The 15,673-nt window shown below is 39.0% G+C and overlaps 1 protein-coding gene across 1 annotated transcript in view; it reads right to left on the bottom strand.

Annotated features, from left to right (window-relative positions):
- The window catches only part of LOC139962509 (organic cation transporter protein-like), a 46,368-nt gene extending 36,832 nt beyond the window's left edge, over positions 1 to 9,536 (bottom strand). Inside the window, exons 1-3 of the mRNA XM_071962535.1 lie at positions 8,696 to 9,536; positions 5,641 to 5,744; positions 1,736 to 1,890 (exon numbers count right to left, since the gene is read on the bottom strand). Of these exons, the coding sequence (XP_071818636.1) occupies positions 1,736 to 1,890; positions 5,641 to 5,744; positions 8,696 to 9,085 (649 nt within the window). The 5' untranslated portion in view covers positions 9,086 to 9,536. The remainder of the gene's footprint in view (positions 1 to 1,735; positions 1,891 to 5,640; positions 5,745 to 8,695) is intronic.
- Between the last annotated feature and the right edge of the window lie 6,137 nt (positions 9,537 to 15,673).

Below are 15,673 nucleotides of genomic sequence, written 5' to 3'. Positions count from 1 at the left end.
TATATATATATAGTCAGTGCAATGGTCAGAGTACCGCAAAATAATGTAAAACAGAGCTGCACGGCCCACACATGTGGAGAGGAAATGAGAGGATATAAACTCGTGTAAATCTTTAGTGTATTCCTATCATTGTTTTGCAGCATGCATATTCGATATATATGTGTAAAAGTAAGTTGCCCTGACGTTTATTGTGGATAAGCAGTTTGCTAACAGGTTTATTTTATTTTGTTATTCAGATGTAATTAGGATAACAAAAACAAATCGTTAACGGTATTTCTACTGGTAGGTAGGTAGCCTTCTCCCGCTAACGTTATACAGTGGATATTAACTTGATTTAATTAAGTCATTTAAGTTCATATATGCCTAATTTTCTACCATTGCGCTTTGTGTGAGTACACAGTGCACATATGCTAGTGATGAGTTTCATCATCATCATCATCATAGCCGCCTATGTGTAGAAGATGGTTGAATCTTAGTAATGGTCACCATATTTACATAGAAACTACCTTCATTTTGGTACTTTCCCCCCCCCCCCCCCCCCCATTCCCCATTTTAATTATTGTTCTTATGCCATATATACTGTATACAGTTCTACTGTATTTTTCCCAGTCTATATCTCTGTGGGATAGTAGGTGTGCATTGAGCCATCGACTAATTTTTCAGTAAGAGTAAGATTTCTGAGTTGTTAGCATCAGGACATCAGTTGTAAGCATTATGTAATGTTAACATTATAGGAGTGTTAGCTCAGTGGTTAACGCCAGTGCCTTCCAATCGTAAGGTCCCCAAGTCACTCCAAGATCTATGTATGTCGTCCATTTACAGATCTAGAATTGTTGACAATTCATAATCATGGACGTTAAAATATGAATGTAAGAGACTGACTTCGGTCAGCTTGCGGCTTTGATAAGCCAATGTTGGCTTCTTCGCGAGTTCCTGCTTGCAGGAGAATCTAATATACATACTAAAACGTGTATGACACTGCCGCGTTGAAACATCGAAAAGTGCATTTTTTAATGAAACCATCAAGAAACCTATTGATTTTGGCAGTAATTTAAACTCACCATGCTTGAATACTATATATATCTCTCCCTCTCTCTCTCTTTCTCACCAGAATATTAGGTTAATATGTTTCGACACGATAATCGTGATTAATCATTATGCACTATGAGTATATACGCATGAAGCAAATACGTCCCACGTGATATAGCAACTGGTACCAATTCCCTTTTTTTGAGATCGAAATCTCGTAATCGACTATACCAATTATTCCAATTCCCTTCGCTTTTCCGCATCACACCTAACTTTCCCCTCCCTCCTTAGGCCAGATCACCAGACTGCATTTTAACCGGTTATATAATGGTTTGGTTCTGGTCATCAAAGTTCAGTATATGAATATCGAGTAAACACGAACAGATTAAACACTTTGATTTTATAACCTGTTCTCCTTTTTACGACCTATAGTCTTTCAATGTTGTTATCTCAATTGCGTACCTCCTGTCTGCTGGTATACTTTAAACGAAAATCATTACTGTTATGAAATATGAAACACTTACTCGATATATGAGGGAGGTGCAGCGACAGGTTAATGTTTCTCGTTAATCCAGGCTGCAGGAGCCGAACCTGGTTATAGGGGGACATGTAAGTATATGGAATGGGACCCGACATTTCATCATCACTAACGCCAAAAAAAAAAGCAAATTTCCAAAAGAAGAAAAGAAAAATTCAAGTAACTAACCCATAATCACAGGTATTATCCAAGCAGCATAATTGGCTGGAGCGAGAATGGTTCTCACGAGTGTATAAGACCAAAAATTTGGCATAAATATGACCAGGATGCCGAAGATGAACTGATGCAAAAGACAAATGCACCATGCAGGATATCGTCCAATCCTGATAAAAAATCATAACGAAAAATGTGGAAAAATAAACCAGACCGTTTTAGTGGAAGACAATTAATACAAGGATACCCTGATCAGGGATTGAAAATGGTAGATTTTTGTAACCATTATGTTGCACTTAAGATCTCAACGGTTGGTTGTTTGTTGAAGAGCAAGAGCTCTAGTTTTGCCAGCTGTAATTTACAAAGGTACAATATAAATATATATTGAATGATGATTACCACACAGCAACTGATTATTTCAAGTTCCTGCCTTCAGGCAAAAGAATGCGTACTTTTAAGGGTTCTAAATAATTTACTGACAGTTTTTATCCTTCTGCTGTGAAGATATTTAATGCGCACCAAAACCGTTAAATAATTTTATACTCCATTATTTTAATATTTTATGTACAATTACACACTTTGTAGACATTATATTGGATATGAGGGCATTTTTATATTTTGGTACGTTTTAATATTTTGTACGTATTTTATATTTTTGTTCATCTTTATATTGTGAGTAAAGTTTCATATTTGTGTAGGCCCTATACATTTTATAGGAACTTTTTCATATCTATGTATATTGTTTTACGTCTTATATATTATTTACAATTTTATAATGTTTTGAGCTCTTGTTATCAACCAATTTCCATTGCATTTTTATATGATTGGCTGAATAAATATCTATATATCTATTTATAAGTATTGACTCTTTCTTCGATAATGGGGACTTTTATGTGAAGTTAGGGAGTTTAAAAATCTGTAATCCTTTTTGGAAGAACCTTTCTGAAACTACACATTATTTTTTTATGATGTTTTCTCTATACTATTTACGATGATACTACTATATTAACATCACTAATTTGGGAATAGCAGTTTATTTAAAGTTGGAAATAGCCCAGTATATTACAAGCGTTGGTATGACAAGGGGTATACGCTTTATTGGCGATTTGATTATACTTTTTATACTTTTGTTAATTTTACTCAGAAGTTATAATAGCAACCAATTTGTTGGAGTATCATGATATTATTAGATATATTACGGAAAAAATGGAAATAGTTTATTAAATGATACAAATTTAAGGGTGACTCTTCGTTGTAATATTTATATTCATACTGTGTATGCAAGTGGTTCTTTTTGCTCTAAAGGTAGCATACGCCCATTAAAAGCCCCATTGTCTTACACACTAAATCACAAAAGTAATTTGGTCTCTTAGTCTAGATAGAAGTTTTCACTAGCTAAAAGTTACCCATCACAGGATAGCTGACAAGTTGGCCTTTAATGGCGCCATAAATTTTCCGTACCATGACCCCGCAGAATTTTTGCTATCCGAGCCGGAAGTTTTCGTCACTTGTAAACAAACCTCTTCACTCAGTATAGTAAACAATGTTCCTACGCTGCTCCTGGGAGGCCTAAGGGGATCTAAAATTGCCTCAATTGACCCAATTTTCTCACCACATGTACTTCCATTCATGCTCTTCAACATGCAAGCCACAAAAAACTAGATAATGATTGATAAAAGATCAAAACAAATGTTCCCTACTGCTTTTTGGCACTTTTCCTGGAGGGGAACAATCGAGCCTTGTATTATGAATATTTTGTCGTGCCTATGCTATTCTAATTTACTTTATTGTCTTTCATAAATAATGTATTTTACGATGCCACTTACGTTTACTTTTTGTGCATTATGCAAGATAAAATAAAAGTTTTAAATTAAAAAAAAAATAAGCATCGGTTATGTTACGTCACAAACCGTATTACTGGGAATTGCATAATTCACATGTGTAGTATGTAGTATATACCGTGCCACTTCATCCCCACCCCACGGCAGTCCAAACGGGGCGTCATTTTGGGAGTCCAAACGGGGCGTCATTTTGGGAGACCAAACGGGGCGTCACTTCGGGAGTCCAAACAGGGCGAACACGGGCGTCATTTCGGGAGAACTGTTTTTCGGGGGTTCTTTTCGGGAGTATTATCGAATCCCACAACTTATATTTATTGGAAACTTTTGTTTTTCCTTCTGGCATGCCAGCGTGCGTTTATATATGAAAGCCGGTGACGCTGTTGAAAATGAACTTGATTTCTCTGATATTAGAGGGTCAAAATGTCTGGTAGATTCAAATATTTAAAATCTCACACAGAACGTTGTGGCCGGTTGGGACGTTTGGACTAGCGCCCAAAAGCAGGAGTGCTGCCGGAATCGCAAGGTGTAAATTCGCATTTTGTCCCTCTAAATTCAGAGAAATCAAGTGCATATCCAATAGTGTCACCTGCTTTCATATATAAACGCCCGTAGGCATGCCAATAATTTTTTTACAGGCTTTTAATCTCCAATCTCTTTCATCTTGAAGGACATTGGTTCGGACGAAACGGCCCCCGAAAAACAGACAACGTGTATATGTGTAATTTATTAATTAATTTAATTCCTTGCTATTAACGATAACAACATCGATGACGACCTCGTGTGAAAAACGGATGCCCGTTTTATATAAACAAATAATATTTTAAAAAAAATAATTAAACAATAAATTAATTTAAAAAGTTTTGGGATTTGATAACACTTCCAAAAAGGAACCACCGCAAACAGGGCTCCCGAAATGATGCCCGTGCTCGCCCCGTTTGGACTCCCGAAATGACGCCCCGTTTAGACTCCCGAAATGACGCCCCGTTTAGACTCCCGAAATGACACCCCGTTTGGGGTGATGTTGCACGATACTACCACTGTAGTAACCAACAAACCAACGCCGCCTCTCTCATTGTGGGTAAACCCAACCAATGGCCACATTCACTATAAACTTGGGTCCATTCTATACACTATAATGTGGGAAAAGTTGATGAGAAATTATTAAATTCTTTTGTATGGCAGCCGTAACAAACATTGCACTAAAATTTCCTTTAAGGACTTTCTTTTCAATAAAAATTTGACTCGGTCCTAGCCTCCTAGGTGTGTGTTGCCGCTACCTGCTGACTAAAATGCACTTCAAATAGTCTGAATACGCAATTTCAGGTTACTAAAACCAGGGAGTCATAACAACTCCCTGCTAAAACGGCACAAATACGCTCAGGGAGGTATTCTCCATTCTCACGTACAGGTCGGTAAACGTATCGTTTCATTTTTCACGCGTGCAACGTAGCCATAGGCGTAAGAGCCTAATTTGATTGTGAGGAGAGGGGGGGGGGGGACTGTAACGACATGCCTGAAAAATACAACCAGCATTTTTCGAGCGCTCCGCGCGCGTTAACATGTTAATGTGCATATCATATAGTCTTTCATCGGTTTTACATCGCATGCCAATAACATACAATCATTTGCCGTGTTATTACCCTTCTATGTTGGTTAGAATTATAGGGGAAGTCGTTACAATAATAATGATCATAATAATATCAGTTTAACCATTGAAAAACACATTGCAAATTATTATTCTTTCAGTAGGTGCCCGAAAAATTCTCAGCATATATCCCGAATTTTCACAAAAAAATTTGTGCGGGGGGGGGGGGGGGCTACAGCCCCCAGCCCTCTCCTTTCCTACGCCTATGAACGTAGCCTATACTTCCAACATTGTCACGTGCGTAAATGTTGTGTAAGGGTACTGCCGAGTACGGTACTATTGATTAGTGTACATTTTCAGACTGGGGAGTGTCGGTAGACTCGTCCATCTATACTCAACAAATGTTACAGAATAGTTTGGATTGATTTATTTATATATAGGTTACAGACAAATATGTGAAGTGTGTCTCTCTTTCTGATGTGTCCCACACTTACCAATCGGCGATCATTCCATAAATAACCGATCCAAATAGAGACCCAATAAAGAAGAGTGACTGAGCGATCTGAGGAAGTCCCTGTCTGTCACACACGAGATCAAACTGAAAATTAAAATCAAAATAGATTTTTGTTTGGTCAATATTTTAGTACGGTGCTTCACGATGTATATGAAACCATAAATTCTATGCAAACTGTTTTAAGGGGTTTGTATATCAGGGGCGGATCCAGGATTTTCTAACCCGGGGGGCGCGAATTACTATCTAAGCGGAGCGCCACCATCAGTTGGCGCGCAGCGTACAAGAACATTTCTGGTTTTGATACCCCTCAGATCACCGGAAATCACACATCTCGGGCTTGGAAATGACCAACTAGATGTTCACTTTTGCCTGAGAACCAAGTATTTTCAGAAATATAATATTTCTTTACTATGCACATTTTGAGTAAATGCTTTTATCTAGCGCCCGATAAACAATTAGGTTACTACTGTAAATCATGGGGTCACTCTGTACAATCCGTAACACTCTCGTAGCCTATACTCTTTCTCTTTTTATGGTGTGTTGAACTGTCATACCACCTGATAAACATTCGTTATATATAACCTTGTGGAGGCTGAAAGTGATCAATACATAGAAGTAGCAAGTTCATAATTTAGTATACCGGTACCGATATATATCTATTTACATACTATTGAGATGCCATCATGTAGGACTGTCTGACCTCTGGACTGTCATTTTATTGTTATGTTAGAGGTAGGATCGTAAAAGTTGATATGATGTCTGTTTGCTTCTGTTATATTCTCACATTCTATTTTAAACCTGTTCATGTCTGTCAAAATAATACCAGACTGTAGATGTTTTTGGTTTATCTTATACAGACAGCAGAGAGTAAAATATCCTGTAATATATCGCAAAGTGCTATGCATGTATGCAGGGGCGTATCCAGGATTTCCCAATAGGGGGGGGGGGCGTCAGGCATGAATGATCGCCGTCCTGGTGGATGGGTCTAAGGGGAGGGGTGTACAATTTTTGCTTTCAAAGAAGGGCTGAAATGCAAAATGGTGTCATATGCATGGGCGGCGATCCGTACTTCCGAGTGGGGGGGGGGGGATATGACCTTGTTGACTATCTAAGCGTAGCGCCACCATGGGTTGGCGCGAAGCGTACAAGAAAATTTTGGGATTAACAAACCCTCTAGATGGCCGGAAACGGCACTTCCCGAGGTTTCCAAGCGGCATATACCCAACTTTAAAATAGGGATGTCATGTCCGAAATATCTCATAATCAGGATCCAAAATACTTTTTTTAAAAATTTCGGGTGTTATTTTGGGAAAATTGCCCCTGTCAATCTTGTTTCAGACGCAACGTTAGAATTTTCGAGAGCTCTGTTATATTATTCGATGAAGAAAATGGCCTCATGCAGGCTATTATAGGCCTATACACATGCAATACACAATTACATATAGTTACATTCCTAGGTACCGATTGCTAGGGCATCCAGGTGAAACGTGTATTAAGCATTACCCTGGTTACATGAGATTCTCAGCTGTTCGAGGGAACATGTACGTGTGTAGGCCTACTATAGGGCCTATATGAATACTATGAGGGTGCATATATGTACTATATCAATACCGTGGGCGCAATAATACATTTTGTTGTTATAGGGCCAATGAAGCCTTCAGTCAACTATTTTTGCTTTATAAAGACGCTTTATTTGAAAAGATCGCACTGCGTTTATGGTAGGCGAGAAATGAAGCTAAAAAAGAGCCGTACATTAACGAAGATGCATAAATGTAGGCATGAAAATATTCTTATCCCTGGCATTTGGTGGGGGGGGGGATATGGTGCATTACATCCCCTCCACCCATTTTCATGGGGGGATATATCCCCCCTCCACCCAGGATCGCCGCCCATGGCCATATGTGATCCATTTTTCGACCGCGATCACCGACATCTCACATAAAGGTCGTCATCAATTTTTTTTTTTTTTTTTTGCTAAACTTTTTTTTTTTTGGTGACGGCCAATAGGGGGGCGCGCGCCTGTTGCGTCCCCCTGGATACGCCCCTGTGTATGTATGTGTGTATGCGTGTATGCGTGTATGTATGTATGCATGTATGTATGCAGGGATGTGCCCAGGATTTCCTGAGTGCCGGGTATACTGATCGCCGTCCTGGGGGAGGGGGGGTCTTAAGGGAGGGGTAACATTTTTACGTACGTGGTGCACTCGTGCTACAACTGCCAGCCTGATATTGACAAGGGCAAGTTGTATACAGAGCTAGTGTAGTTTGCATGCAGCAGATTATAAAGCCACACCTACTCCATATCTCCGCACCTGTGTTTACTTGAATTTGACAAATGGGGGGAAACGAGGATACATGTGGCCCAATTCATGTTGAATATAATGTTAGGAATGTCGGGTTTAGATGATAATAGTGCTGGGCGGGATTCACGATTTTTAAGACAGTGCTGGGCGGTAATTTTTAGTGCTGGGCGGGGCCGCTCAGTACCGCCCAGCGTGGGCACATCCCTGTGTATGTGTGTATGTATTAATATGTAAACCCTCGATTGGTTGATTGATATATATTTATATATATATATATTTATATATATATATATATATATTTATATATATATATATATATATATATATATATATATATAAATATATATATATATATATATTTATATATATATATATATATATATATATATATATATATATATATATATATATATATATATATATATATATATTTATATACGGTATATATAAGTTGCCTCTTTTTATATAACAGACTAAAACTTTAGAACAGAGTGATTTATGTTATTCAGTCTATAGCCATGAAGAGAGGATTACACACAATAAAATGATTCCCTCATTCATATTTAGTTGACAACAATTAAGACTTCCCCATAATTTCAACAAACTGAGTTTTGAAATCGCTTTTTATACAACATCCCACCAACAAAGTTATTTTCACCGAAACGGTGTGAACACAATTTAAAAACAAGACAAAAACAATATGATCGAGTACAAGATACTTAGTTAAGTTACCTTTGAAATGATCGACGGACCATTGTTTGCTTCATCATATACCCATCCTTCATCACATGGTATCACCTCTAATCCATCCGTGTCGAGAAATGGATCAAAATCTAAACTAGAGACATTGTACTTCTCACATTGAGCAAATCCAGTTCCGTCAACTGGGATGGATACATTTTTCTTCAGAGCGGCGCACTCTTCTGGATCGATGTCCCACTGTGAGCAATTTGTATGTTGCCATGAGTTTGTTGAACAGTAATGTGGAGTATCTAATATGAAGAATACTTGAATCAGAAGGTGCCAGGGACATACTAGAGTGCTCACACAGACAAAAAATACGATCCTCCATTGATACCGTCCTAACTCGCCAATTTTAGTCAAAATATCATCATAACCCATTTTGAAGTTTTACGAACTGATTATTTTACAATACTTACAATATACGGCATGTATATATATATATATATATATATATATATATATATATATATATATATATATATATATATATATATCTATATGTATATATTGATATACGGTTATTGTGTTTGTATAGTCGGCAGCAATAAATACTAAGGTGTTTATCAAACACAAATGTCAAACCCACTGGCGAGCTCGAGTTATAGATGTCACACCACTCTCGTAAGACTCCACAGAAGCAGTGTATCCGATCGCCGGTATATATTGCTCCCTGGTTCTTACCATCTCTACACGATCAAGTCAGGTGGCAATGCACAGTAATAGCGCAAACCCTCAGAAAACCACGTTTTAGCCAGATAGAGCGATTTACTACAAATCAGCCACTGATTGATTGAACAACATGCATGTAAAGTGATTCTCAGACAAGATGTGTACCTTTTTTATTAAACCGGGTCAACTTCAGATATGAGGGCGGCCTTACCAAAATTGGGTCATCGAGTTTATTGTAGCAGTTGCATAAAGTTATACCACTCATATAGTTATCAATGGCTAGCCGGTTAGTTGTAATAATACTACGTGTTTTATCTTGTTAAATGTTGTAGTTGAGTTAATGTTACACGATACTCTAGATTTCCTCAGGAAACTGAAGATATCAAGAACTAAATCCCCAGTACAGCCATCATCGGTACTTTCTACATCACTCTCTTTACACTAACATCCCTCATGCTGAATGTATCGCAGCAACATGTGCAGCCCTGTCTAAGAAGGTCCACCCTTGTCCACCCATCTCTGACATCAAAGTTCTCATGCCACAGGTTCCCCCCAAAAACAACTTCACGTTCATGGACAAGCATTACCTTCAAAGACACGGGACTGCCATGAGTACCAGGATGGCCCCTTCCTTTGCTTGCCTGTTTATGTATAGCCTTGTAGAACGCATGTTCCGTGCACCTTCCTGACGTCCTATTATCTGGTGGCGCTATATCATTGATGGCATCTTCATCATTTGGACCAGTGATGAAAATAGCCTTCATCAATCACATCAATTCCTTCCACAGCACCATTAAATTCACCTCTGATTACTCTCACCAAAAGGTTAACTTCCTTGATGTGACTGTTCGCAAGGAACACGGTTCTCTCTCCAGTGACTTATACACCAAGCCCACAGACACACACCAGTATCTCCATTCTTCAAGCTGCCATCACCGTCACTGCTAGTCTGAAATTGCCTACAGTTCAAGTACTTCGTCTTCGTCACATTTGCTCTAACAATTCCTCTTTCATTCGACATACAGATGGTTTAGACAAACACCTCATTGCCAGGGGCCATGGTGCCCGAAGGGTGCATGAACCCAATCCAGATCATCTACATTGGCAGTGAAGGACAAAAAGGGAAGAGACTGCGACGACAAGCTCCCTCCGTTTGTTACTTTCCACCCAACTTTTCCTCCTCTTCAGCAAATCACCACTAACAACCACAACATTCTCCTCACTTCAGAGAGATTCCAACCAGCCGTCGCTTAAAAACCCACCATCGCCTACAGACATCCACGCAACCTACGGGACCTTGTTGTGCGTGCTGCTGTTCCACCTCTAACTTCTAACCCCACACCCATTCAGCATGGTATTTTCAAATGTGATCGTACTTTGAGATGCATCATCTGCAGCCACCACATTGTTGAATCCAATTTCATCACTAGCCACAGCATGCAACCCACACACAAGATATAGAGTCACATCACTTGAACAACCTCTAATGTCATCTATCTGATCTCTTGTATGGTTTGCGGCATCCGTTATGTTTGGTGAAACCAAAACCACACAGATCCACAGTCAACACCATGAAGACTGAGACCCCGGTTGGAGAACAAGTTTACATTCCCAACCATACCATTAATGACATGTCCCTACAGAGGATCGAATTCTTAGGTATATCCACAATGACATGAATATAGCGAGAAAGAGTGCTGTAATATCCGGGTATTGACATGTACGATGGTATCCTACAGTCCAAATGCTGGAGACGTCCATCATCAACCGAGAGAACAGTTCTGGTTGGAAAAGGGAGAAGTCGCACCTTATGCATTTTATCATTACTTTTAATAAATTTATCTCTGCATTGCACTGCTTTATTCTCAAAGCTGGTCAATATCAATATCAATATATACCACGTTACTGAGTTGCACTTAACCTGACTCCATGTTAAAACAGTCAAAATGCTTCAAAACTTTGTCCCGGCAGAGTTGACAAGTTTACGCTAACAAAGACATATTAACGACATTTGCCGAACTGTCGAGTTACTGAGTGGTACCTAACTTGACAACACGTCAAAATATGATATTTGTCGAAGTGAAAAGTATTAGTAATGTTACAATTACATCTTGGCAAACATCATCAACTTGACGAGTTGCTGCGTTGCACGTAACTTGACAACGCTTCAAATATTGTAATTTTGTATACAAGACAGCCTAAGTCTACAATTCATCTGCTCCTTCGGGACCAACGTACCCCAGGCTGTGTCCGATGGTACCATACGCCATGATAATTGCCCCCGTTGACTTATACAATAAATCTCCAAAACAATGTGGTGTTTAAGTCATTGTAGAAGTTCTCTCTATAGTTAAAACCATACCTTCACTGGGGAGTTGAAAATATTGGCTATTCGTGACAACCTTGAAGTTTTCGGATCGTAGACCATGTAAACTTTCAGCTACGCAGTCTGAAGAATTCGTCACCTGTCAACAAACCTCTTTACTCAGTAGTAACAATCTGCGTACGCTGCTCTTTAAAGAGCTTAAGTAGTCTAATATTGTCTCAATCGACTCAATGTTCGCACTTCATTTACTTCCATTTATGTACTCTAAATTCCAAGCCCCCCCCCCCCTTACAACAAAACAGCTCCTATTTGATATCATATATCAAAGAATCCCCTGCTCCTTTTTGGCACAGTTGGACTCGGGCGGATTGATATATAGACTTCAAATTGAGTATGTGACCTGATAGAGTTAAATAATACAGATTTGATGGTATAAACTTTACGAGAGACATCGATCTCAATAAGGAATCATTATAATCAATCTAGTCAATGCATAGGCGTACGGGACCATTTCAGTTTGGGGGGGGGGCAGAACTTTTTGTGCCCGAAAGTTCCCGTGACACTATCTAAGCGGAGCGCCACCATCGGTTGGCGCGTAGCGTACAAGAAATTTTTTGGCACACAATGCCTCTCAGATTGCCGGAAACGGCACTTCAGAGGCCTTGCAAGTTGCATCTAAACATTCTTTATTTTATAATCTCACGTTTTAGAAATTTACACTTCCCCAAAAATTTGGTAAATTAGAAGAAGAAAAATGGTAACATCACTTTGAAGGGGAAAAATGGGACAGTATAATTTTTAAGCTCATATTTAGTTACCTTATTTATTATTTTAACACAGTACTCAGCTACCTCAATAAAAACATACATTGTTCAACGACAGTAGGCGGGATACTGAAGCTGTGTCGGGTGAGACTGCAATTTGTCTCACAAAAAAGTATAAAATATCACAAAGAATATGATAAACCTGCACTTCTAGGCTTGTAGGCACCCCCCCACCATCCATGAAAAAGAAAATGTTTCTTATATACACTCATGTTGGGGATATCCAGGTCAAGGGCGGCGGAAGCACTTTTAATCTGGGGGGGGGGCACCGACATCAAAGGGCACTTTGCAGAAATTCGATTGGACTGATGCAGCCTTATATTTAGTACCCTTTATAACTCTTATTGTATTATCTTACTTGTGTATACACATCACTCCATCAACGCCCCCACCCCCCAAAGGAAAATATGCATACTATCACTGCAATATCCAATGCGCAAATTGGGAAACAAGGAACAAGTTTTCTTTTGAGATAAAATGAGGTGAAATCATGCTAGTTGCTAATGTAGGAATCTTCCGAATTAGAGTTTTTTTCTGGTTAATATCTTAACAAATTTTTTCCATTCGAAATAGCTTTGAGTTTGACCCACAGAAATTCATTAAATGTCACGGGCTTAGTCAGGATTTGCAAAGTTGTATGCACGACTATCTGAGCGGAGCGCCACCATCGGTTGGCGCGGAGCGTACTATAAAATTGTTGGTTTTACAAACCCCTCAGATGGCTGGAAACGGCCCTTCCCGAGTGTTCATTCTGGTTCCCTGGCCTCTTGCTACCTTGAGGCACCTCAATTTTTATGTAGAAAAAAAGGCACATTTTTAACCTGAGGAAAAGTGGGGGAAACGTGCCCCCTGTGCCCCCCCGGTTCCGCCGCCCTTGGTCCAGGTATACAATTGACTAGTAAGAAAAAATTGATCGTGCAAAAAGCGTGGTAGCTCAGATGAACTGCGCTTACGGTGGTGTTACACGGAAATATTCGGGCATCATGATGCTAAATAAATAAAATCATGGAATTGTCGGGCAAAAATTTGAAAAACATTCGGGCAAGCTACTGCATATTTATATATATATATATTTCCAGATGACAAGAAATTCGGGCAAAAGTCCTGAAAAATTCGGGCAGCCTAAAAAAAAAAATATATATATATGTATATATATTTTTTTCTCCTCTTAGGCTGCCCGAATTTTTCAGGACTTTTGCCCGAATTTCTTGTCCTCTGGAAATTTGGGGGGGGGGCAGTCCGCCCCCCTGCCCCCCCGCCTCGTACGCCTATGAGTCAATGCAATCTAAAATGCTAGAGTGCATTATGGTCCGTGATATATAATTAATTGCATCAGTTAGGAATCTGATGCCCAAAGGATTCAGTTTGTTTTAATATTATGCTTGTCGTGTTATCCAAAGACTTTTTCTCTTTTTTTCATAGATATGAATAAACCATATATAAGAAAAGACCATGAAAGTCCATGTTGGAGCTCAGTTTGTTTTAAACGTGATTTGTACCAGCTATCATGGTTCATGTATTGTTTCACTTCACCATGAAAGGATTTCTACAACTCCATGTAATATCGTCTGTAACAAAATTTGAGATACTGTTGTCTTTATTTAACTCTTGTCAACTTGCAAATAATGTCATTATCTTATATAATTCCTTTGTTGGAGGAACATTTTCCAATGTTTTGGACTTACGGTACCCAGCGTTGGCCTCATTCGATCCTATTCATATCCGCAACATGGACAACAGTGATAGATTTAAAGGGCATCAAAGGCATCATACAAGGCATCATTTCAAGGCACATGTTCTTTTTTCTAATAGCGTTGGAGTTTATAATAAGGTTAATATGTAAGTTCTTGTCTTGTTCGTGTTTGCTTATGTCCTCAACGAACCCAACTTCTGAATGTTTACGTCATTTCCGCATATATCGAATGTTTGGCTTTACAAATACCTTATGTTATCTATGTGATTTTTCCTTCTGCTTTTAATATGTTAGACGTGGTCTAAAAATTGTGTGTTTGATGTAAAGATGCAGAAGTTTCCAACAATCCAACAATAAATTTCACACTCCAGAATAGACTTCCATGGTTACGAAACCTTTCCATACATTATTATTATTATTATTATTACTATATTGACAATATTTAAAATTGATTATTTATCATTTAAATGCTATAGAAGGAGGCCATAGTTTTCGATCTATGATGTCTTCCTCTCCTATACATGCATATGCATATATTGTTCAGATGAAGCATGCCAATCACTTATAATTTCTCAATGGTAGTTTGAAATCTGTTGAATATGCATATGAAGACTTGTAGTGAGTCCTTTTCTGGTACTCGTATTATAGCATATATAAGTAACTGGACTCGTAATTTACTCTGGCAATTTTGTGCTCGAATATCTTTCATATGATACTAGCGCATATAACGTTATTCAGTCCTGTTTGTATTCGTGCATTCATACTGAGGGGAGTTCTACCTGTGCCCGTACTCATGCTGTTGAGTATATACACTCGTGTGGCAAGTCTTTCCGTATCCAAGTCGTCACTGGTAACTTCTCACTGGTAAATTGTAACTTGTAACACTGGTAACCTGTCATTGGTAACATGAGTGTTAGCTCAGTGGTTAACGCCGGTGCCTTTCAATCACAAGGTCCCGAGTTCGAGTCAATCCAAGATTAATGTTGACGTCCAGTTACAGAGTTGTTGACAATTGACAATTCATAATCATGGACGTTAAATATGAATCTAAGAGACTGACTTCGGCCAGCTTGCGGGCTTTGATAAGCCGATGATGGCTTCTTGCGAGTTCCTGAAATACCTAAAATACAAACAAAACATCAAATGATACAAGCACGAACATAATACGTGTCTGCATGCTTGCGACAGGTATCTTTCCTCGTGTGGCAGACTTTTATCTCCTTTCATTTGGCAGCCCCGTATCAAGGATAGACGTGTGTGTGTGTTGAGGGGGGGGGGGGGTTGGGGGTGGTCGCCTACTTTTCAAACGCACAGAAAACTTAAAAAGTAGTTGTTAGTACAATTGTTTATTTTACGGTAGAGGAGGCTCCTACACTATACGCCCATGCACGCGCGGAGTCGTTTTCATCGGACCCAGGGACAGCCTCTTTAATAAAATACTGAATCCGTCCCTG

Source organism: Apostichopus japonicus, chromosome 21 (genome assembly GCF_037975245.1).
Source record: "Apostichopus japonicus isolate 1M-3 chromosome 21, ASM3797524v1, whole genome shotgun sequence".
Taxonomy (NCBI): domain Eukaryota; kingdom Metazoa; phylum Echinodermata; class Holothuroidea; order Aspidochirotida; family Stichopodidae; genus Apostichopus; species Apostichopus japonicus.
This window is presented reverse-complemented; position numbering and strand designations above follow the sequence as displayed.